At 43.9% G+C, this 25,453-nt stretch overlaps 4 protein-coding genes across 4 annotated transcripts; 2 read left to right on the forward strand and 2 right to left on the reverse strand.

Annotated features, from left to right (window-relative positions):
* Positions 1–6,767: 6,767 nt before the first annotated feature.
* Positions 6,768–8,656, reverse strand: LOC9267623 (purple acid phosphatase 22). The gene is made up of 3 exons (XM_026021979.2): positions 7,554–8,656; positions 7,164–7,252; positions 6,768–7,071 (listed from the first exon to the last, which is right to left on the reverse strand). The coding sequence occupies exon 1, from the start codon at positions 8,643–8,645 to the stop codon at positions 7,773–7,775; it is 873 nt and encodes a 290-aa protein (XP_025877764.1). The 5' UTR covers positions 8,646–8,656; the 3' UTR covers positions 6,768–7,071; positions 7,164–7,252; positions 7,554–7,772.
* Positions 6,888–7,637, reverse strand: LOC136354756 (purple acid phosphatase 22-like). The gene is made up of 3 exons (XM_066306416.1): positions 7,554–7,637; positions 7,164–7,252; positions 6,888–7,071 (listed from the first exon to the last, which is right to left on the reverse strand). Exons 1-3 carry the CDS (start codon positions 7,635–7,637, stop codon positions 6,888–6,890), a joined length of 357 nt encoding a protein of 118 aa, XP_066162513.1.
* Positions 8,657–18,067: 9,411 nt separating the features above from the next.
* Positions 18,068–18,815, forward strand: LOC112937426 (uncharacterized). Its single transcript, XM_026022085.1, has 2 exons — positions 18,068–18,375; positions 18,527–18,815. Exons 1-2 carry the CDS (start codon positions 18,068–18,070, stop codon positions 18,813–18,815), a joined length of 597 nt encoding a protein of 198 aa, XP_025877870.1.
* Positions 18,816–21,187: 2,372 nt separating this feature from the next.
* LOC4351517 (probable purple acid phosphatase 20) lies at positions 21,188–24,247 on the forward strand. Its single transcript, XM_015765221.3, has 2 exons — positions 21,188–21,358; positions 22,756–24,247. Exons 1-2 carry the CDS (start codon positions 21,188–21,190, stop codon positions 23,920–23,922), a joined length of 1,338 nt encoding a protein of 445 aa, XP_015620707.1. The 3' UTR covers positions 23,923–24,247.
* The last annotated feature ends 1,206 nt before the right edge of the window (positions 24,248–25,453 follow it).

Consider the following 25,453-nt stretch of genomic DNA (forward strand, 5'->3'; position numbering starts at 1 on the left):
CTTTGGAGGAGGGAAGACAATTGCTAAAGGATATACATTCAGGCATCTGTGGCAATCACGCAGCTGCACGAACCATTGTTGGCAAGGCTTATCGGCAGGGTTTTTTCTGGCCCACAGCTGTGTCCGACGCTGACAAAATTGTGCAAACATGTGGGGGTTGTCAATTTTTCGCCCGACAAACTCATCTACCGGCTTAGGAGTTGCAAACCATCCCGTTGTCTTGGCCGTTAGTGGTTTGGGGGCTCGACATGGTTGGCCCGTTTAAAAAGGCTGTCGGTGGTTATACTCATCTCTTTGTAGTTGTTGACAAATTTTCCAAGTGGATCGAAGCTAAACCGGTCATTACAATCACGGCAGACAAGGCTAGAGATTTCTTCATCAACATTGTGCACCGGTTTGGGGTACCCAATCGGATCATCACTGATAACGGCACTCAATTCACTAGAGGAGTATTTAAAGACTTCTATGAGGACTTCGGCATCAAGATTTGTTATGCCTCCGTAGCGCACCCCATGAGCAATGGACAAGTCGAACGCGCCCATGGTATGGTACTTCAAGAAATAAAAGCACGAGTTTTTGACCGACTGCATCCCTATGCCGGCCAGTGGGTAGAACAGCTGCCGTCTGTACTTTGGTCCCTGCGCACCACTCCTAGTCGGGCTACGGGCCAGTCGCCGTTTTTCCTAGTCTATGGAGCGGAAGCGATGTTGCCAAGTGAGGTGGAATTTGAATCTCTACGATTTCGTAACTTCAGAGAGGAGCGCTACGGAGAAGACCGAGTAGATGATCTCAACCGACTGGAAGAAGCCCGTGAAGCAGCCTTAATTTAGTCGGCTCAGTACTTACAAGGGATGCGCCGTTATAACAATCGCAATGTTCGATCACGAGCTTTTTTAGTCGGCGACCTGGTTCTGAGAAAAATTCAAACTACACGGGATCGGCACAAGTTATCTCCCTTGTGGGAAGGACCGTTCATAATTTCTGAAGTCACCCGGCAAGGTTCCTACTGACTCAAGCGTGAAGACGGTACTCATATCGACAACTCTTGGAATATTGAACATCTTCGATGTTTTTATACTTAGGCATTACTTTTGTATCTCCCTCCTTGAGTGCTAACATCAAGTTGTTCCTTGAGTTACCAGTCGGGGGCTAATATAATAATAATGGAGTGTGATTTTTATCAATTCAATTTGCTTACTTGATTTATCATTGCCTTGTTTCATTTTTTGGCTTAGCCAATGAGGACTGAAAGTTTTTAATAAACTTTTGCGGGTTCTAGGCTCAATAAGGTTTGACAATAACTTTTAAGAAATCTGGAGCTAAGTTTAAATCATCAAGCACAGCATAAATTTATCAGTATTGTACAAATTATGCCTCCATCATCATCATCACCATTATCATCGGAATACACAATCAATTAGATTCAGTTTTTTCATCATCAGAGTTATCAGACCCAGTCGGCTTAAGATCGTTGTCCTGGAATCTTTCAACTACATCAGCGGCTATCTTGTCAGCGGCTTTTTGCGCATCACTGATGAGGTCAAGTGCGGCATCTTCACTTGTCCCGTCTGCAAAGCCGTCAACAGCATCAATATCAATTCTCGGGTACAAGGACTTGGTCATCGCCAACGCTAGGCCTGCTCCCATACTCCCAGCTTCTTTGATGTTCTTAAAATATGTATCCGGAGCAGCTCTCAGCTTATCGAAGCTTTTGACAGCATCAAGTGAACTCAGACCGTTGTTATTGAAAAACATTGCCTGGACGAGTGGCGTAGCAACATTGGCGACTTCATCTCTGGCTCCTTCAAGCTTCTTGATTTTGTTAACTAAGACGTCGAACTGAGCCTGGGATTTGATTTTGCGATCTGCGCAAATAAATTCACATTAACGACTGGGCATGAAGATGAGAGTGGTTTTTGAAGTTTCGACTACTAGTACCTTCGACATCTTTTAGAGCCGAGTCCCTCTTTTTTGCCAATTCGGCCTTGTCTTTCTCCAGAGCTTGGATTCGCTTCTCCAGCTCGGATATCTTGGAAGCTTGCACTGTATTGCTTTTCATTGGTCAGTTGCACATGGACAGCAACATGAAACAAGTCAGACAAAGACGATATTTACCTTTTGATGAACCGCTCAGCTCAAAGTTGGAGTCTTGAAGCTCGGCAATCCGATCTCTAAGGTCATGTTTAGTCTTCCTAGCAAGCTCTTTGGCTTCATGCAGCTGGTCTCTGGTTGCTTCAAGGCTTCCAAGATGGGGAACTAATTTTTCAAGAGTTGTGGTCTTCGCCTCATTCCTGAGATGGATTCTCTGCACCACAACTTTATCCGTATCTAAGCAAAGTGGCCGACAGGATGATTGAAGCCGTGTATAGGGAGACTTACATTTACAAGGCGAGTAGCTTGGTCGAGTGTCTTTTTTAGCAGACATACTTCCTCGTCCTCTTTTTGTTTATTTATTACGATCCCCTGCGGCCGCATTTCGTCATCCCACCACTTGACTAATATGGGCGGGCGAGAATCTTCAGCCGATTGTATCCGGAGGATCTCTTCTTCGTCACCGTTCATCGGACCTTATGCGTTCATGAATAATGGTGATATAATTGAAGGAAGTTTGTCGGATCAAAGCAGATTTCGGAGAGTTGTGTACCTGTTATAACTTCTGGTCGGGGACAAGCAGGCCCTTGTACCCTAACAGGAGAGCTGGATCCTGGGTCGGCGCTAGCATCCTTTTTAGGAGGGCTGTTAGCTTGAGCCTCTACTTCTGGGATATCATTATTTTGTTCTATACTCGGCTGGTTTCCAGTCGGGGGCTCCTGATTAACACCGACTCCAGCTTCGGCCGACTGATTTCCAGTCGGGGGCTCGTTGCTGGTCTCTACATTATCAGTTGCTGGTTGATTATCACTCGGGCAATCTTCGGCGGTCGGCCCGGTTTCTTTTGAAGGACCCGTCACCGTGTCAGTCGGCTCGGGGTCTTTTCCAGAAGGATCTATGTTAGATGGCTTCCTACAAATTTGAGATATGCTATCAGTACTACTTCAATGGTGAATGGTTAGCGATACAGGAGAAATTGCTAAATGACTTGTACCTGGATGACTTCCTGATTTTTGGTATGGGACGACTGGATGTTTTCTTCTTCGGGTTAGCTTGCCTTGGCTGTTTTCCAGTCTCCCCTTTGCTGCCAGCCTTTTCAGCATCATCGCCCTCATCGTCACTCACAACCAATTTTCTCTTACGAGAGTCAGATTGGTTAGTCGACTTCGAAGTGTCTGGTTGATCAACAGACCGGATTTTCGGCCCTCCACTGGCTTGGATAGTCTTCCAACGGGGTGAGCGGCGTTGAGCAATTGGAGGGTCAGATTTCATCAAAGCGAATTCCTGTGCAAGGTATTACAAGTTTTTAGCCGACCTTACAGAAGATAAAAGCATGCTTTGAGAAAGGCTCAGGTGTATAATACGTACCGGTGGAGGAGGGTTGAAGGCATTATATGGCACGACTGGCAGTAAGTGTGAATAGCTGACCACGATGGCATTTGAGAAGATTTTGTACATTCTCTCCTTCATGATCTTGAACTCGAGAGATTCTGGATCTTCACGGTTAGGGTCATGCTTGCCGTTGAATTCAAAGGCCATGCGAGATCTTTCCTTGATTGGGGCCAACCGGCTCTTGATAAAATGTCGGGTGATTTGTTCCCCTTGCAGACCCTGCTCCTTCAGCTTCAGCATACGATCCATCAAGGCAAGCGCTTGAGCAGCTTCATCTCTCATTGAAAGTAAGTTCCAAGTATCTTGATACACTGGCGGAAGGCAAGAGTACTCAGGAAGAGCTGGTTCAGGATTTTGCACATAAAACCAATTTGCATGCCAACCCTTATTCCAAGTTTTGAAAGGCATGGAGAAGTATTTTTGGCTCAAGGTTCCCCTCAATTGAAATCCGGCTCCCTCAACTATGCATGGTTTGCTTTTGATTGGCTAGGGTTTGAGGAAGAAGATGCGGCGGAATAAAGCGAAATGCGGCCTAATCCCTAGAAAAGCTTCGCAAGCATGGATAAAATTGGCGATGTGGACTATGGAATTGGGGTTTAGGTGATGCAAACTGATCCCATAAAACTCCAAAATCCCCCATAAAACTCCAAAATCCCCCGGAAGAAATTTGAGGTCGGAAGAGAAAACCCGCCATAAAAGAAATGGGAGAATACCACCACCTCGTGTGTGTCGGGGATCAGAAACATTTCACCGTACGCTGGACGCCACCTGATGATCTCTTTTGCCAGAAGAATGCCGTGCGCCACCATCTCTTTCAGGTTCTCCTCCGTTACATCGGAGGGCGCCCACTGACTTTCAAAGCTTTCTCTCTCTTCCGCCATGGGTACGAACTGGATGGTGTGATTTGATCCGAGATGTGGCTGGGAATGGATGCGAGATTGATGCGGTAGTTGCGTGGGAGGTTTTTGTGGAATTTTGGAGGATGGGTTGGAGCGAATCGGTGAACCCTAGCTTCGCCGGTGCGGCTTTGCACTGTAGCAGAGAATGGGGCAAGTGGCGAGAGTTTCGGCGGGGAAGACGAAGTGACGTTTGGCTTTTGGTGTTATTAGGGTATTGGGAGTACTAATGGGCCTAGGCCTAAAACAGTACTTCAGCCCAATTTTGTTACCGGCGTGGCTAAGTTCCTTAGGGACTTAGGCATTTTTTGCTTCGGCAACTTTTGCTCACAACAGTATGGCCCAATGTTTTTAAAAATCCTTTTTGACGCAGTTAGATAATTTATTGGAATTACTACGATGCAAATAAAAAGGTGCCCGACGGAAAAGTGTTATACTACTTTTGTAAGCCTTTTTAGGCTGCAAAGGCTGTTTGGGTTTTGTTGAGATGACTGGTTTTTGAACAGTCATTTTCTCGACATGTTATATGCTTATTTCGATTATGGCGTGAGTCATAGCCTAGGCTATTTAGACTCATCAATTGTCATACTATCATATTTATACCACATTTGATGGATATTTTTGAGAGTTTTTACTCGGATTCTTGTCATATGTGTTGATTTATGGACCCTTAGAGTATTTTTTACTCGGGCCTCTTTATATTTCCATTTTTGGTATATTAAAGCTAAAGCAGTCGGCTGGATGTTTTATTAAACGTCGCATAAGCTTGGCTGTATGATATTTTGGATAATTCGGTTGTAAAACCACTCGGTTGGATGTTATTTGCACCTTGACTATATGTTTAGTTTTTAATTAATCACATAGTCGGGGGCTACACCTAATTAGGTGCATCTAGTCGATGCACCCGATTTTTTCTATTTTCAGACCTTCAGAGTCTTTGATTTTGGTACTCGGGAGATTAGGGCGGAAGAAGTCGATGTACTCGGATTATCGTTTTGGATTACGAAAGAAGACTATTTCGTCGACTGTAAAGGTCTCAGGGGCTACTGCGGAGATTATGGATACCCCATACCTACACGGGGGGTGTCATGTATAGATAAAATATCTTTAAAAGGACCCGGGTTAAGTTCTAAACTTGTATGTCAAGGAAATAACCGGGATCCTAGTCGGTTACGATTGTATCTTATCTGTAACTACCTATTTTGCTAGGGATATGGACTGTACTTTGTAATACGGACCCCTTCCCCTATATAAGGAGGGATCCGGGTGCCTCTAGGGGCACGATTTTCTCCCAGATCATACGATCAATAATACACTCGGCGGATCAATCCCCGGACAGGAGTAGGGTATTACTTCTTGATTAAGAAGGCCTGAACCTGTATAAAATTCCTTGTCTCTAAACTCATCCACTTTTTCAGCTTGATAGCACCCCTTTTAGTATTGCCGAAATCTTGTTTCGACGATAAGTAAGTTGCATCACAAAAATGACTGAATTTACGATATCAACAGATATACATCATGATGGGCTGTGTCAATCACAAGCCAGATACGAATGATTCGGACCAACTGTAGTAGGCCCGCTTGTCAGTCTCAATGCTGTCCGGCCCAGGCAAATCATGGACCCGCACGTGAGCCACAAGCCCACAATACAGTTCAGGCCCAACTAGTACAGGGCCCACACGACAGCCACGAACCTGGACTTAAGCTTACTAGTGCGTTGGCGGCAAAATTTTCGACTTCTTTTTTCGGTGATAATGTGCTCAACAAATAAGATGCGTTTTCGACAGAGATTTAATTTCATCGATTCATAGAAAAAAATTCATCAGCAAAATCTGCAGCAATTTATACTCGACAAATTAAATCCATGTATCAAGGTCGCGTACATATATTTATATATATATATAGTAAATTACACTAGCGGTCCTTAAACTTCTAACGAGGTTTCAATTAGTTTCACGAACTTGCAAAATGCGCATCGAGAGATCACTAAACTTGGTTTAATATATCATCTCGGTCCAAAGCCTCGTTTGACAGTGGTCTTGTCTACGTGGCATGCTACGTGGACACTAAACTTTCTATTCTTTCTATTTCTATTCTACTATATAAAAATAGAAATAGAAAAGATGGAGAGAAAAAAAAGTTTAAAAGAAAATTTAGCAATGTCATCGTCCATGTGGTATGCCACGTAGGCAAGACCACGGTCAAACCAGAGTTTGGACCAGGATGATATACCAAGTTTAATGATCTCGATGTGTATTTTGCAAGTTTGTGGACCTAAGTAAAACTTCACTACATGTTTAAGTACCGCTTGTGTAATGATATATCATTATTTTTTTTTCCTTTCTAGCAAAAGATAATAATGAGTTGGTGACTGATCACGCACACTCGAGACACAGATAACATGGCGCATTTTATTCCTCCTAATCAAACCATAGCATCACATCGAGAACCTGAACGTGTGGAGTAATTAATTAATTATCTTTGATACAGCTCGTTGATCCGCGGAGGTTAATTTGTCTTAGCTCCAGCCATGCTCTCCAGCACAACGACGTCGCGAACAGTGGCATGCTGGTCGTCGTTGCGGTGCCATGTCCAGATGGCCTTCGTCTCGCTCACGATCCTCAGACGCCCATGCCCGAAGCTCATCTCCCTGAACTCCGACAGGTGTGCCAACTCATGATCCTCGATGAACCTAACAAGAATCAATTCGTCAAGATAATATCAGCACTAAATTCTTTGAGATAATTTATGGAGTATTATTTGAGATTATGCATTGTTGTCTACTTGTCAGAATGTCCGTCCACGTTGCCTCCGTCGCCAATGGTGATGTACATCGGGCCCTGGCTGTTGGCTTCGTTGTCGTAGATCCTCGTCTTGTAATCGATCATAATCCCACGATTAATTACATCAATTAAGAGTAATTGAATGCTATGTATGATGCATGATGAGTTAATTACTCTTCCGTTTCGTATTATAATTCAATTTTATTGTCAAAATTTTTAAAGTTTCATCAGGTTTATAGAAAAATATAACAATATTTTTGCCACAAAACAAACATATCAAAAAATATAAAACTAATTTAGTTGTCAAAATGAGTGAAAATTTTAAAGAGGTTTGATTGAGAAAAGGTCAAAATGAGTGAATTAGAGAGATGATTAAGTTTACGATACATACGAATCGCTCGTAGGCGTGGACGTGGGCGGAGAAGACGACGTCGACGCGGGCGTCGTAGAGGAGGGGCTCCATGGCGCGGCGCATCCGCTCGCCCTCGCCCTGGTGCGCCCCGTTGGTGCTGTACCACGGCCCGTGCGCCACCGCCACCACCCACGGCGTCCTCCGCCTGTCCACGCCGGCGAGGTCGCGCTCCAGCCACGCGCGCTTCTCCGCCGTCCCCTAGCCGCGCTCCTCCACGTAGGCGTACGACCCCAGCATAACCACGTGCGCCGCGCCGCCCGCCGCGTCGAACGAGTAGTAGAGGCTCGACGGCGACCCGCTCTCCTCCCGCGGCATCCGCCACCGCGCGTTGTACGCCGCGAACCGCGACGGCGACAGCCGCACGCCGGCGCCGGCGCCGGCGACGGGCGGCGGCGGCGGCGTCTTCTCCTTCTCGTGGTTGCCCTCCGTCACCATCCACGGCCGCGCGCTCGCCAGCGGCTGCACCAGCCGCCCGAACGAGTCCCACAGCGGCTGCTTCCCGTCCGCGTACGACAGGTCGCCGGCGACGAGCGCCACGTCGTAATCCTTTTCGCCGATGTGCGACAGCGTCGCCGCCGTCCACTCCGTCTGCCCCACGTCGCCGATGACGACGAACTCAACGGGCAGCTTCGCCGGAGGAGTCCTGAGGCTGAGCTCCTCCTCCTCGCCGGCGCCACAGCGGTAGTAGTACGTGGTGGCCGGCTCGAGCGGGCCGATGGTGACGTGGTGTATCGCGCCGGACTTGTAGTCGGAGTAGCTGTACGTGGCGTGGTCGCCCGTCGCCGACGCCGTGTACTCCCCCGGAGACGTGCCGTACTCCACGACGGACGGCGGCGAGCTCCGGCCGTCGTCATCGTCGGTGACCCAGCAAATCCTCATCCTGTTCGCCCCCACCACGGAGATGTGCACCTGCTGAGGATGGGTGGCCGGCTTGTCGTGCACGGTTGACACCAGCGGCCTCGGCGGCGGCCGGACATAGTCGTCGTCGGCATTATCGTCGCCGGCGGCGCGTGGAAGCGTCTGGAAAGCGACGCCGCCGCCGTCCATGAGCTTCTTCCCAGAATTCGCCATGGCGCCGCGGCCAAACTAGTTGCGCACTCTGCAGAAGTGCAGATTTATAGTGCTCGCGCAAAAGTGTGAAGATGATGGAGAGCTTATGAAGGTTGCATGTCGTAGGCTTGAAACGACGGTTAACTCTTTGTAAATTATGGATGGTGATTTACAGATAAATTTCAATAAATGTGTACTCCTATCTTGGTTTTGTTTTTTTTATTTTGTTGGGTGTGTTTCATTCTATTTGAACTACACTATTTGTTAGAGTAATACTTTATAATAATTGGTTGTAGCTCTATTGAGTAAATGCCAGGATGTTTATTTCATTAATTAAAAAAAGCTGGACAAAGAAAATGAAAAAGACTTGAGAAATGAAAAGTGTTGATATGGTCTTTGGATCTAGTGGTAATTAATTAAGAGGTGTTAAGTATACTTTGGGAAGAAAGTGCGAAGAAGTAGCTGAAACAAAATATACATAGACCAATGTTAAGTTGGGTCAAGCCAAGATTTCACATGTGCTCTGTGGGCAATACTAATTAATCTGCATCCATTTTGTCATATCGACCAAACTACTCCATATTTTAGAGCATGCATGGTTATTTATTTGAACTTTAAAAGTTATCAAATTTAGTTAATTTAACTTTTTTTTGAAAATCTTTTTCTATATTGTTCAGCCTTAACTTTTGGATCGTTATAATTTGGACTGTTAAAAGTAACAGTATAATAATCTTACTTTAAAATTGGAGTATTTCTTTATTGCGATCACATGTCGAAATAGGCATAGTGCTTGCTAGCCAGACCGCCAGATATGCACCACCTCTAGACAATGAATCTTGTTTCTAAAAACAAGGTGAATGCCTGAAGCGATACATAAATATTTTATTGAAAGGGAGTGGATCTAATCTCTCACCCGGTTATATTAACCCAATAAATATGCATGATTACCATAAACGTACATTGATTTTGCTGCTGTCCTTAGTGCCCAGCCGTCTAATTCCACATGTTGCCTTGTCGTACACCCTAAGAAAGCTTGATGCGCAAGGCAATATTGTTTGATCCCACAGCAGAAAATATTATACATTAACATGGCGACTTCTGTTTGACTAAGGAGTTAGCTTTATCTATTTTATCCAAATCATTTGTGGATGTTAGTCAAAATTAATAGGTACTACATCCGTCACAAAATAAATGCAGCGTTGGTATCTATGTCCAATGTTTGATTGTCCGTTTTATTTTTAAAAATTTATGAAAAAGTAAAAAAGAATAGTTACACATAAAGTACTAATCATGTTTTTATCATCTAATAACAATAAAATTACTAATCATAAAAAAATTTCAAATAAGATAAGTGGTCAAACGTTGGATATGAACAGTGCAAAACTATACTTATTTTGAGATGGAGGAAGTACTCCCTCCGTTTGACCGTTTCTTCATACTATAAATGCTTTAATTTTTTAAGTTAAACTTGACCAAGTAATTTTATAGAAAAACATAGCAACATTTTTAACACAAAATAAACACACTATAGCTTATGTTAGATTTAATGTTAGACTTAAAGAAACTAATCTATGGTGTTCTAAATATATGAAAGGCATTAAGTGGTAATTAATACAAGTTCCAACCTAGAATAGATGATCACAACTTGAGATAGTAGGAGGTAAAGAAGTTAAGTTACCATCGAAATGACCTTGGTTCCTTGAAAACGATAGTTTGTTTTGGGGAAAGTCGAGTGAAAGATGGATGAGCACGGGAAGAAGAGGAGGGGGGGGGGGGAGGAGATATATAAACTCCCATACCTCAAAGCCAAGGCAATAGGGCTGGAGCTAAGGTTGGGAGCCTAGCATTTGGTGCTGAGGTCATGCCATGTCGGCAAGGAAATCGGTGTAGGGGCCACATGGGCACGAGATCAACGTCAACGGACCTAGCGCTAAGCTCGCGGTTTATTTTTGGCTGAAGTATATATGCGCGATTTAGTTTTGAAATGACCTTTTGAAAAGGGACAATTTATCAAATTTTCAGGCTTGGTTCATTGTTTCCCAACCAAAACAAATGGTGGATAAACTAGGCTTTTTTTTTCCAAATTCCTGCTATGTAAGCACACAGTTCCTACTCTCGGTAACACACTGATTTTTATTATGGCCCTATTTAGGGGAAGCTTAAGATTCTAGAATATAGCTTGGTACGTAGCTAGCTTTTGAGAATCTGGAGAAGCTTAGAAACCTAGCTTCCGGGTTCTAGTTTATTTTCTAAATTTTGTTAATACAATTTCTCACTTCTCAGAATCTGGATGAAAAGCTAAACTATTTGGGGGGCTTTTGATTCCTGCCAGAAGCTCCCTCAATAGGCCCTATGGCTATGCTAGTTGTGTGCCAATATCTCGGTTTGTTTTTGTTCATAGGTAAAAAAGAAAATAATCAAGTCTCGGAAATTCCAGTTCTAAAATAATTCCAGGAATTGGACTTTACTCAAAACCCCCACACCACAAATTTCCTATATATGAGTTTGAATTTGTAAGTCGGGCCAAAAAACTAAAAATCCTTTCTAATCCTCTTCATTTGACCCCTCTAAGTTAATTGGATTCAAACATTAAAAATTTAGACCCAGTTCCCGAATTTCGTTTTACTTCATCTCGTATTTCGGAATTCCGTTCAAAATTTAAAAACCAAAGTATAAGTTCGGAATATATTTGCGAAGTGAGCGTAACTCAAATGGTTAGGTCTTATGGTGGAACCAACCCATCCGAGTTTAAGTCCTAGACTTAACATAGGTGCTCGCATTTACAGTTAATATTCTTTCAGTGGTTGGCGATGTACCCGTCAACAGTGAGACGCCCGTGGTGGCTTCGTCAATATTAAGATATATATGCCGATCCAATCTTTTAAAGGTGCTAATAGGGGTATGGTGTGCGTGTGTGCATTCATAGGAGTAAGTATGAGCATGTTATAAGCGTCCGAGCCCACAATAACTGCTGCAAGAATCATGATGGGCCTTTGCAGCCCCAAGCCTGATATGGCCCAACTAATAAAGGCCTGCATGTCAGTTTTGCGAAACCAATAGTGGGCCAAGACATAATGGAAATTTAGTTCTTCAGTTTGAGGCTTTCAGCCTAGGAAATAAGTTCACTATAGGTCCCTCCTTCTGACATTGAGTTCGAATCACATCCCTGAACCGCAATACCAGAAATCTTGACCCAGCAATAAGTTAGGTCATCCAGCAATATAAATGGTTGGTTTTATTGACGTGGTAGGTTAACACGGTCCACTCATGCGGATTAGGTACTTATACGTGGAAAAAAAGTAAAAGTGGGTCCCACATATCCTCAATCTCCTCTCTTCTTCTCTCTCCACCTCCTCTCATTATCTCCATCTTCTCTCGATCTTCTTCCTCCTCTCTCTCTGTCTCTCCCCTCTCTTTCCCATCTCTTTCCTGCCCGGTAGATGGGTAGGGTGAACAGGTAAGGAGAAGGGCAACGGGGAGAATGGGCAATCGGCAGGAGAGGAGAAGGGTTCGGGCAACGTCACCAAGCTTGAGCGACGGGAGACGACGCCATGGAGCCATAGGCAAGGTCGGACACTCATCGAGCGTAGCCAAGGGAGAGGGAAAGGTTGCGCCTCGTCTATGATCGGTGGTGGCAACAACTGTGGGAAGAGAGGGGAAGAACGAGGCACCACCGGCCGCATCATGAGAGGGAGAGGGGAGAAGGGAAAGGAGCGCTGTCGGCCGCATTTGGAGGTGGTGCGCACTACTCGCTCTCAATTAGGTTCCTCCATAGATGGCGTTAACTCCCAACGCCCCCCTCCTAGTCTAGGTGGCAGCAATGGGGTTGTTCTGAATCGGCGCCGTAGTGGAAGACGGGGAAGAAACGACGGCTAATGAGGCGACTACCAATGGATGGTTGACATGAGGTCAAACCGCAGCAATCCTATAATAACTGAGATTTGTTGGAGTTAATTTATTTCTAGAACATACCAGCCTACTCTCTAACTCTCTCTACTACTCATGAAACAAAAGTCAAGGAGCAAGTCCTTCCTCTGTGAAATTTCTAGAGTAGTGTAGACAATAATATGTTCTTTGTGAGTTCTAGTATTTTCATGCATGTACCAGTACTAGTTGTGTTCAGAAAAGTTCCTAGCCATCCTATAAATAGGCAGCTATGTCCTAGATGTGATGCTGCTGTCCAACAATCAATGTAACGTGCAATACTTGAGCAAAGCATAACCAGTTTGTGAAACAAACACAGAGCTTCTCTCCTCTGTTCTCCTTCTCTGTTCCATTGCTAGCAAAATAATCAACAACAACAACTGGTATCAGAGCGCCCAGGTTCGAGTAGGGCGTGACGGAGTAGCACGGCGTATCGGTATTGTCAATTGAAGCTACAAGTATGGCTTCAAGTTCGGGCGCCACAATGGCGCAGTCTATGGTTCCTGTATTTGCAGGAGAAAACTATGATATATGGAGCATCAAGATGCGGACGCTGCTGCTATCTCAAGGATTGTGGGATATTGTTGAGAATGGCTATCAAGAGTATTCCGCTGGAGAAACTCTTACGGCGGAACAGAAAAAGTCTTTGGCAGAGGATCGGATGTCGGACGCCAAGGCCTTGTTCTTGATCCAACAAGGAGTTGCGGAAAGTCTATTTCCGCGTATTATTGGCGCCAAGAAATCCAAGAAAGCATGGGACAAGTTGAAGGAGGAGTTTCAAGGATCTCAGAAGGTACTTGCGGTGAAGCTTCAAACCTTGAGAAGACAATTTCAGAATTTGCTAATGAAGGAGTCAGAGAAGGTAAAAGACTATTTCTCAAGAGTTATTGAGATCGTTAATCAGATGCGCCTCTATGGTGAAGATATAAACGACCAGAAGGTTGTGGAGAAAATTTTAATCAGTCTGCCTGAAAAATACGAGTACATTGTTGCTGCTATTGAGGAGTCGAAAGACTTGTCGACTCTCACAATTCAGCAACTAATGAGCTCGTTGGAATCTCACGAAGAAAGAAAGCTTCAGCGCGAAGGGAGCTCTATTGAAAATGCATTTCAGTCAAAGTTGAGCTTCAGGCCTCAAAACTCAAGGTTTCGCGGAAATTTTCAAAAAAAATGGATTTCCAATGCGAGACCGTGGTTATTTTTAGAAAAATGGCTTTTCCAGGCAGAAGGAAGATGGTCAAGAGAGAAGAGAAAAAGGTACGTCCAGTTCAAATTTGTGGTGTGACATTTGCCAAAAATCTAGTCATACTACAGATATGTGCTGGAAGAAAATGACCTGCAACAAGTGCAAAAGAAAGGGCCATATTGCAAAATATTGCAGAACTCGAGAAATTAATCGGGCTAATTTTTCACAAGAAAAGGAAAAATCTGAAGAAATGGTTTTCTCTTGCCATACTGCTCAAGAAGAAAAAGATGATGTTTGGGTTATTGACAGTGGTTGTACAAACCATATGGCCGCTGATCCAAATTTATTTCGAGAAATGGATTCATCATATCATGCAAAGATCCACATGGGAAATGGCTCTATAGCCCAAAGTGAAGGCAAAGGTACGGTTGCTGTTCAAACAGCAGACGGTCCAAAATTTATAAAAGATGTTTTGTTGGTACCCGATTTAAAGCAAAATTTGCTAAGTATTGGGCAGCTTCTAGAACATGGGTACGCGGTTTATTTTGAAGATTTTTCTTGCAAAATATTGGACCGTAAAAATAATCGTCTGGTTGCCAAAATAAATATGGAGAAGAACAGAAATTTTCTATTAAGGATGAATCATCCAACTCAAATGGCTCTCAGGAGTGAAATTGATATTTCCGATTTATGGCACAAAAGAATGGGTCATCTTAATTACAGAGCATTGAAGCTACTCAGGACAAAAGGTATGGTTCAAGGCCTTCCATTTATTACTCTCAAGTCTGACCCATGTGAAGGATGTGTATTTGGAAAACAAATTCGGGCTTCTTTTCCCCACAGTGGAGCTTGGAGAGCAAGTGCACCATTGGAACTAGTGCACACTGATATAGTTGGTAAAGTGCCAACAATTTCAGAAGGAGGAAATTGGTACTTTATCACATTTATCGATGATTATACAAGAATGATCTGGGTATATTTTCTAAAAGAAAAATCTGCAGCCTTGGAGATATTCAAAAAATTCAAGGCCATGGTGGAAAATCAGAGTAATCGAAAAATTAAAGTATTGCGCAGCGATCAAGGAGGAGAATATATCTCAAAAGAATTTGAGAAATATTGTGAAAATGCTGGCATCCGAAGACAGCTAACGGCAGGCTATAGTACTCAACAAAATGGAGTTGCAGAACGGAAAAATCGGACGATCAATGATATGGCCAATTCTATGCTCCAAGACAAAGGTATGCCTAAATCTTTCTGGGCTGAAGCAGTTAATACTGCAATTTATATTTTAAATAGAAGTCCTACCAAGGCAGTACCAAACCGTACACCTTTTGAAGCTTGGTATGGTAAAAAGCCTGTCATTGGTCATATGAGAGTATTTGGTTGCATTTGCTATGCTCAAGTGCCAGCACAAAAGAGAGTAAAATTTGATAATAAAAGTGATCGGTGCATATTTGTTGGCTATGCTGATGGTATCAAAGGCTATAGACTTTATAATTTGGAGAAAAAGAAAATTATCATTATCAGAGATGTGATTTTTGATGAGAGTGCTACATGGAACTGGAAGTCTCCAGAAGCCTCTAGTACTCCATTATTGCCAACCACTACCATCACACTAGGCCAACCACATATGCATGGCACTCATGAAGTGGAAGATCATACTCCAAGTCCACAGCCATCAAGTCCAATGTCAAGCTCAAGTGCTAGTTCAGATTCAAGCCCGAGCAGTGAAGAGCAAATTTCTACACCGGAATCAGCTCCAAGACGGGTAAGAAGTATGGTTGAATTATTAGAATCTACTTCTCAACAAAGAGGGTCAGAACAACATGAATTTTGCAATTATTCAGTTGTTGAGCCACAAAGTTTCCAAGAAGCAGAAAAACATGATAATTGGATAAAGGCCATGGAAGATGAGATTCATATGATTGAGAAAAATAATACATGGGAGTTGGTTGATCGTCCTAGGGACAGAGAAGTTATTGGAGTTAAGTGGGTTTATAAGACAAAATTAAATCTAGATGGCTCAGTTCAGAAATACAAGGCAAGACTTGTGGCAAAAGGCTTTAAGCAAAAGCCTGGGATTGATTATTATGAGACATATGCTCCTGTTGCCAGGCTAGAGACAATTCGTACCATAATTGCTCTAGCAGCTCAAAAGAGGTGGAAGATTTATCAACTTGATGTTAAATCGGCTTTCTTAAATGGCTATCTTGATGAAGAAATCTATGTTGAACAACCTGAAGGGTTTTCAGTCCAAGGGGGAGAAAATAAGGTATTCAGACTCAAGAAGGCTTTATATGGATTAAAGCAAGCGCCTAGAGTGTGGTATAGTCAAATTGACAAGTACTTTATTCAGAAAGGATTTGCCAAGAGCATAAGTGAGCCTACTCTATATGTCAACAAAACAGGTACGGATATCCTAATCGTCTCACTCTATGTTGACGATTTGATATATACTGGCAATAGTGAGAAGATGATGCAAGACTTTAAAAAAGATATGATGCATACATATGAAATGAGTGATCTGGGCTTGCTCTACTATTTTCTCGGTATGGAAGTGCATCAAAGTGATGAAGGAATATTTATATCACAAAGGAAATATGCTGAAAATATTCTAAAGAAATTTAAGATGGATAACTGCAAGTCAGTTACAACCCCCTTGTTGCCAAATGAAAAGCAAAAGGCTAGAGATGGAGCTGATAAGGTAGATCCAACAATTTACAGAAGCTTAGTTGGAAGTTTATTATATTTGACCGCAACACGACCGGATATTATGTTTGCGGCAAGTTTATTATCAAGATATATGTCTAGCCCAAGTCAATTAAATTTTACCGCTGCAAAGAGAGTTTTGCGGTATATCAAAGGGACCGCAGATTATGGTATATGGTATAAGCCAGTTAAAGAATCAAAATTAATTGGCTATACGGACAGTGACTGGGCTGGATGTCTTGACGATATGAAGGGCACATCAGGCTACGCTTTCTCACTTGGTTCAGGTATGTGCTCCTGGTCTACAAAAAAACAAAATATTGTCGCTTTATCTTCAGCCGAAGCAGAATATGTAGCAGCATCAAAAGCTGTTTCACAAGTTGTTTGGTTGAGGAGAATTATGGAAGATCTGGGCGAGAAGCAATATCAGCCTACTACAATTTATTGCGACAGTAAGTCTGCAATTGCGATCAGCGAAAATCCAGTCAGTCATGACAGGACGAAACATATTGCTATCAAGTATCATTATATCCGGGAAGCAGTTGATCGCCAGGAAGTTAAATTGGAATTTTGCCGAACTGATGAGCAGTTGGCAGATATATTTACCAAGGCTTTATCCAAAGAAAAATTTGTCCGCGACAGAGAGCTCATCGGAGTTTGCAAGAAATAAATTAAGGGGGAGTTTGTTGGAGTTAATTTATTTCTAGAACATACCAGCCTACTCTCTAACTCTCTCTCTACTACTCATGAAACAAAAGTCAAGGAGCAAGTCCTTCCTCTGTGAAATTTCTAGAGTAGTGTAGACAATAATATGTTCTTTGTGAGTTCTAGTATTTTCATGCATGTACCAGTACTAGTTGTGTTCAGAAAAGTTCCTAGCCATCCTATAAATAGGCAGCTATGTCCTAGATGTGATGCTGCTGTCCAACAATCAATGTAACGTGCAATACTTGAGCAAAGCATAACCAGTTTGTGAAACAAACACAGAGCTTCTCTCCTCTGTTCTCCTTCTCTGTTCCATTGCTAGCAAAATAATCCACAACAACAAGATTGACATGAGGTCAAGCCCCACCGATTCATTGTTAGTTGTTAGGGATATTAATTCTTCTTGTCGGCTCTAGCGCTAGCTCTTCGTCACTATGGCCGCCGCGTCACCACCACCGCCGGTCAACTAGTTAGACCTACCGGCCGACATGCTCTGCACCATTTTCACCACGCTAGAATTCTCAAACCTGCTTCGTTGTGGCACCGTTCGCGCCACCTGGCTCACCACCGCGCGCGCTCTCCTCCGCGACGGCTTCTACTCCCACCCTGAAACCCCCTGCCTCCTCCTCCGTCGCCGATGCCGAGCTCTGCAGCCTCGCCGACAAGACCACCTATGCCCCCTCCTTCCCAGGCCCACCCATCAGTGACCGATACATCGTCGGCTCTGCTACTCCCATCAGTCATTGCCGACGCCCGCTCTGAGCTCCACCTCCTCAACCTCATCACCGGCGATCAGATTTCGCTCCTCTCCGTCACCACCATTGAATAGGTAAACCCCATTCTGAAAGATGACGCCGGCAATAATGTCACCGCCTATAACGTCTTCTTCTACGACACCAATATCCCAAGAAAGTAGGACATGATTCCGGCAATCTACCAGCTCGACGAGCTCCACAACTTCATCTACATGAAGGCAATGACATCCTCCGACCCAGCGACTGGCGATTTCACCATCATGCTCATCCACAATCCTTACATGCAGCTAGATCATCAGACAAGCAATGGAATAAGATCACCTTCCACAACAACATCCGCTTCTCCGACTGCATCTTCGATGACGGCCTCTTTCTACACCATCACTTACCACAGAGTGGTTCATCTCATCGACATCAATCCGGATTCTTCCTACGTGACAGGAGTGATTGTTCAGGAGACTTTACCCATGATGTATCTCATTGTCTACCTTGCTCGATCCCCGAATCATGGTGATTTTATACAAATATTCAGATTCACAAGCTCGTTGGAGACGGATCAAACGGTGACACGCACTACTGAAATTTCTGTGCTCATGCTTGATCTTGATGATAATTAAGGACAGGTTTGTTGACTATGATTTAGGGGACAATGATGTGTTCATCGGCCGCAATTACACCGCCTGCCTTTCTACAAAGGATTATCCGGGGTTGATGCCAAATCACATCTATTTCACTGATGATGATGAGTGCTCGCTTCAGGCCTTTAAAGGTACTCCTAGGGATATTGGTGTGTACAACTACGAGGACGATACTTTGAGTGAGGTTGTGTCTCCTCAGCCATGGTTGAAATGGCCGCCTCCCTTTTGGATTACTCCCAGCTTCAAAGACTTCCCAAACACGTATAGACAATGAAAAATTTTATGGTCCTTAATATATCAGGTACCTCTTTTTCAAGATAAATTTTGGTACTTTGTGATACATGAGGTAACTTAAAAAAATATGGTATCAAAATTTATATTAGAAAATTTGGTATATTCTCAAGTACTGTAAAATAACTGGTGGATCATCACAATCTTCCCTATAAATTTGTAAATTTTGTTGAATTCATTTAGATATTATTTGGACCGTGAAATAATCATGAATAATGAAAATCTTCCCTGCAATATTTTTTTCGATTTATTCAATCTTATTGCTTTAGATACTTCGCACTATGTGCTTATTATATTAGCTAACGGGCTGTTCGATTTTTATATTTTTGCATGGGGCTACTGGATTTGGTATACAACTCTTATTTTTAAAAATTTTGACTCGACAAATACAACTGTAATTTATATACAATAGTTTTGAAAAAAATCAAATTGGATTTGATATACAACTCTCAACATATTTTTCATAGATACAATTTTTTTTTACTTGATAGGTTTATATGATTGGGTTATGTATACAACTCTCTTTTCTTTCCATAAATTACAAATATAATTGTAACAATCAACATTTTTTTTCTTTTTCTATTCTTAATGTTAGAATTTCTAGGCTCTAAATGACATCTTTTTTAAGCTATCTTTAGATAGATAGACAGACAGACAGACAGATAGACATACATATAGATAGATAGACAGATAGACAGACAGACATATAGATAAATAGATAGCTTTCTTTTTATAGAAAATGTACAAAACCATAGTTAGATATAGATAGATAGATTATATATCTGAATTTTAGTGACCTGAAGAAGTAGCTTCATTTTTTTTTGGATACGCACAAATGAAATTGTTTCGAAAATTTCTAGTTAAAGAACAGTTAGTAATGCTTTCATGCCTTCGTTTTGTGTTAAAGATTTTGAAAATGGACAAGAAAGACGAATGCATCGAAAAGAGCATTATTTCCCATTATATATATTTCAAAGCAAACACCATCTCCCATTATTGTTTTCGATAAAATTGCAAAAACCAACATGAAAGTATGTTGTTCTTTTTGTAATTAAGACATGATACGTGTGTTAACTGGAACTTTAATTCTTCCAATCTTCTATGCAATAACATCCGGTGTCAAAAGATCATCTGCTGATGAGGAAATACACTATGATTATCACTTATCATGTATATATGGTGATCCAATTATGCTCCTGGAGCACGCAATAAGTTCGGCACGGGGAAATCTTTTCGGTTTTGCAGAGTGAGAACCTGACAAATTTTGCTGAATTTTGTCAAGAGAGTACTGAAAGGATGAAGTCACCGTACGGTTCAGAGAGAGAAATGCCTGCAAGTTTAAGCAAAGAACGTTTATCTTTTCGTACTTGGCTTTGTATGTGGCGTACTTGCAGATCTTACCCTATGCATAAACATACTTATCCAGCTATCCTCTTGATTAATTATCTAATTAAGAGCATTTCAATTTTTTGGGAGATCCTAAAAAGGAAAACACGGCAACGACCATCGTACGTTTATATAAGAAATAATCTCCTGATCAAACTGCCTTCCTTCGTTGACCACAGAAATTATATTGTTTAGCATGCTTGATGGTTACTTATTTCAGGCATGGTCGGCAGCTAAATACTAGAAAAAAAAACATAATTAATGCTCCCTTAACATGTTGATCATACAATTAGGCAGCCAGCAAGGACAGTGTTCTATATATAAAGTACAGTTGCATGTGTCTCAATTCTCAAAGAAAAGCAAAGTCGTCAACTCGCCATACCAAAATGGAATATGCTTAGCATAATAAATTTTTCATAATCATCATTATCTTAAAAAAAGCGAAATATTTCATAGTGATGGTCAGATGGACACGTGGAAATTGCTTACATTGTCCAGCCAAGCATCCGGCAGAAGAACATGAGCTTCTCCGAGCTTCCCCATTTCTGCACTCAACAAAGCCAGCCTTCTCCTCTGTTTCTTTTTCCTTTCCTTTTCTTTTTTTTTGTTATGAAAATATTGTTCGGTTTCTGTTTCTTAAGGGAGCAAAATATTTGAAAGACAAGTCATCCAAAGCTGACGAAACACTATATCCAGAAGCTTGATTTGCAGCTGAAATGTATCCAAATTTGGACGACATTCGCTCACTCACGGCAGGCTATATCTATTTATCTATCTATATATCATGTACTTTCGTTGTCCGCATAGTTTAGATTAGATTTACACGGCTTTATATATCTATGCGCCTCTTGTTGTGTCATATCGACTGATATATATAGTTCTTCTCATCTTGCATGCAATTGCAAGCTTGTCCAATATCGTCGACTGATCGATTTGGGCGAGAGACGACTTTTGTGAGCTTGTGACCATATGGCAATGGCGAGCGTAGCAGCGTTGCGTCTCGTCGTCCTCCTCGCCGCCGCCGTGCCGCTGCTGCCGCCGCCGGCGGCATCGCTGGCCGTGACGTCGACGTACGTGCGGCCGACGGCGAGGGCGACGCTGTCCGTGCTCCACGACGGCGATGGCCGAACGCCGCAGCAGGTAAGCTCTCGTTCGATCGGTCGATGTCCATGTCAGATGTGTTCTCCTCCTCTTTCTTTCTTTCGCTCGTTGGTTCGATCGATTTCAGAGGAATCTGAAAATGTTTACGTACACGAATGAATGCTTCGACCATACAGAAAGTTGAGTACTTATGAGTTCTTTCTTTGTGCTCAATCATGAGTAATACGAAAAGTTACTTTCTGTAAATTTTGCTGATAGTGCAAGTAATCAGCATGCATAGTTTCAGTACAGTAATCTTCCTGACTCCTGAGCCATCCTTCATCCTTTTCTTTTTCTGTTGGAGGTTCTGAAAAGAAATATCTCAATTATCTGCATACATTAAGTTTCAACATAATCTGTGTTGAAAAGATTATATGTTATTCATGTTGTCAGAATTGTCAATGATCATAACCGGAAAATGATTTATATTTTGTACTGCATGATGCTTAATCTCTCTTTCTGAAGAATGAAGTTTATATTTCAAGTAATTTCAGAAGAAGTGGTGAGGGGTCTAGAGTCTAGACGGTTCTATTAGACAGTTTGCATGAATCAGGAAGCAAGTACTCGGTTTTATACATATTAATTTTGTCATTTTCATGCATGGTAGCCCTGGTACTACTTGAAAAATATGAGAAACAAAGTTGGACCAAAATTTCCTACCACATGTTGAGTTGGAACAAAAGTCAATTGCAAATATGTGCTTCAATCTATTCAGGTCAATTTTAACATGAGTGGATTAGCAACTGAAACTTGTGGGCACTGCACCCATGCCCAAATTTTTTTAATAAGCACAATCATTTATTACCATTGTTGTCCCTGCTAGCTAGTATACATGTATGGCTCGGTATATATGTAATAGAGTTAAAAAAACATAAACTACAATTATGTTGCTGTCTTTCTTCTGAATCATCAAGTTAGCTAACAAAATAAGCAATAGCATTGGCGTATTATTTGCCAGTAGAAAGATAGCCCATGAAATTTCTGAGAAAGAAAGTGAAATAATTAAAGAAATATGTTAATGAATTGTGGATTGCTATATATTTAGCCTGAAATTGATGTTCATGTACAGCTTAGAAGATTGCAAAGTCATGCCAGTGAAGGTGATCAATATCATAGAATCTGAGAGGAAATTAAACTGATTTCCAAAGAAAAACCTCAGAGAAAATCAAGAACCCAGTTTCTTCCTGAATCTGTGTTCAGAGAACTCAATCGCTGCTCTGAATAAGATTACAGTTTGTCTATCAGATTACTACAGTTTTTGCAACAATGAAGTGTATCTTCTCAAGAATGATAAAAATTAAAATTACCCTTTTGCAATAGTTGACAAATGACTTGGCAATTAACTGTAGCTAAACTTCATTTGCTAGTGAGCTTGACACATTTTGCTGAAACTTCAGGTGCATATATCAGCTGTAGGCTCTGACAAGATGAGGGTGACGTGGATCACCGACGACGACGCGCCGGCCACCGTGGAGTACGGCACGGTCTCCGGCGAGTACCCATTCTCGGCGGCCGGAAACACCACCACCTACTCCTACGTCCTCTACCACTCCGGCAACATCCACGACGTCGTCATCGGCCCACTCAAACCCAGCACCACCTACTTCTACCGCTGCAGCAACGACACGTCGCGCGAGCTCTCCTTCCGTACGCCGCCGGCGAGCCTCCCGTTCAAGTTCGTCGTCGTCGGCGACCTCGGCCAGACGGGGTGGACGGCGTCGACGCTGCGGCACGTCGCCGCCGACGTCTACGACATGCTGCTCCTCCCCGGCGACCTGTCGTACGCCGACTTCTACCAGCCGCGGTGGGACACGTTCGGCCGCCTCGTCGAGCCGCTGGCGAGCGCGCGGCCATGGATGGTGACGGAGGGCAACCACGAGGTGGAGAGGATCCCGGTCATCCACCCGCGGCCGTTCACGGCGTACGACGCGCGGTGGCGCATGCCGCACGACGCCGGCGCGTCGCCGTCGGGGTCCAACCTCTACTACTCCTTCGACGTCGCCGGCGGCGCCGTGCACGTCGTCATGCTGGGGTCCTACGCCGGCTACGCCGCCGGCTCGGCGCAGCACCGGTGGCTGCGGCGCGACCTCGCGGGGGTCGACCGCGCCAAGACGGCGTTCGTGGTGGCGCTGGTGCACGCGCCGTGGTACAACAGCAACAGGGCGCACCGCGGCGAGGGCGACGCCATGCGCGCCGCCATGGAGGAGCTCCTCTACGGCGCCCGCGTCGACGCGGTGTTCGCCGGCCACGTCCACGCGTACGAGAGGTTCGCGCGGGTGTACGGCGGCGGCGAGGACGCGTGCGGGCCGGTGCACGTGACCGTCGGCGACGGCGGCAACCGGGAGGGGCTCGCCACGAGGTACGTCGACCCGCAGCCGGCGGCGTCGGCGTTCAGGGAGGCGAGCTTCGGGCACGGCAGGCTGGAGGTGGTGAACGCCACGCACGCGCTGTGGACGTGGCGGCGGAACGACGACGACGAGGCGGTGGTCGCCGACGAGGTGTGGATCACCAGCCTCGCATCCAACCCGGCTTGCAACAAGAAGTATTCCATCAGCTTGTATTGATGTGTGAGAAACTAGGATGACGATAGGTAGTGTGATTCTCTTGATGATTATACTACTTGATAAATCTCTCTCACATAAATTATATAGTATATGGTTAATTTGTAAGTTATGATATGAAACCATATTTTTATTAGCAAAACTAATTTATAAATTGATTGGACTAGAAGTGCATTCGTACAAAGAAACACACACCTCATAAAGCTTTGTAAATACTTCGTACTACTTTGTAAAGCGGTTTATAAATGTATATACTTTGTACTGTACCAAAGAAGCAATAAAGCTTCTTGAATTTTAATGTTGATTGACAACTAAAATATACACTATATGTGACAAGGTGTATGCATTTATACTATAGTCTATACGTATTTTAAAATTTTAGTAAAACTCTGGGTAATCCAAATAGGAAGTGTGGCTAATTCAGAAAGGGTTTAGGTGAAAAAGTACTCTTCATGACTTCATCATCATCATTCAAGTAGATGTCATTTGGCATAAATTGTGGGTAAATCTTTCACCGACAGTTAGTTCAGGAGACGCCGCCGCCGCCGTCATGGAGTCTAGCCTCGTCGCAAACAACCTTCCCTCCGTCGCACCCATACCTGCTCCACCGGCGGTGCGTTGGCGTCTCCCCGGTGCCACCTTGCTCTGGCTCTTCTCGCGCCTCCTCTCCTCTCCTTGCTGATCCTGCTACATTTCCCCGTATCAGAGGCAGCGACGAAGCTTGATGTTGTCGACAAACTCCCCAATAGAGATGGCAATTTCCCCCGCAGGACTGGGTCCCCTACGGGGGAGTCGGGGCCGGGGACCCACATTTGGGCGGGGAGGAGACGGGGGAGACATTTCACCCACGGGTGACCCGCTGGCCGGGGAGTGTATATGAACTCTCAAAATATAGCCCATAAAAGGTCCAAAACAGTCCAACCCAGAAAAAAACGGAGATATATAAACAAAATTACTAAACCCTAACCTTATCCTCTCACTAGTCCCCCCATCCCCATCTCCCTCCCGTCCACACCACGCACGGCGGTTGGGCGGCATAGGGCGCACGACGGTGGCGCGGCGCAGGGTGCACGGCGCACCTCTGGATCTCGTCGTCGCCGGTCGCCCTCTCCCTTCCCCTCCTCTCCTCTCCCCTCCAGCCTCCCATCCCGTCCCCTTCACTTCTCCCTCAAGAGTCCACCTCCACCTCTCCCTCCGGCAGTGCAAACGACGCACGGGATGGCGCATAGACCCGATCACATGGTAAGGCGCGGCGGCCGGCGAGGTTGTGGCAAGAGCGCGGCGGCCAGTGAGGTTGCGGCAAAGGCGCGACGGCCGGCGAGGGGATAGGTGCGGCGGCGGCCGGCGAGGGGATAGGTGCGGCGGCAGCCGGCGATTCACGGTGGCCGACGATTCATCCTATTTTTTATGGTGTGTCAAGTATGTGCAATTTTTGTTTTTGCCAATTTGATGAATGTCTTGTTTTTTTTTCCTGATTGGATGGAGATGCTATCCAATGTGGGGCCCCGGTCAGGTTGCGGGGCCCCAGAGAGAT

This window comes from Oryza sativa, chromosome 12 (assembly GCF_034140825.1).
Source record: "Oryza sativa Japonica Group chromosome 12, ASM3414082v1".
Lineage (NCBI taxonomy): Eukaryota > Viridiplantae > Streptophyta > Magnoliopsida > Poales > Poaceae > Oryza > Oryza sativa.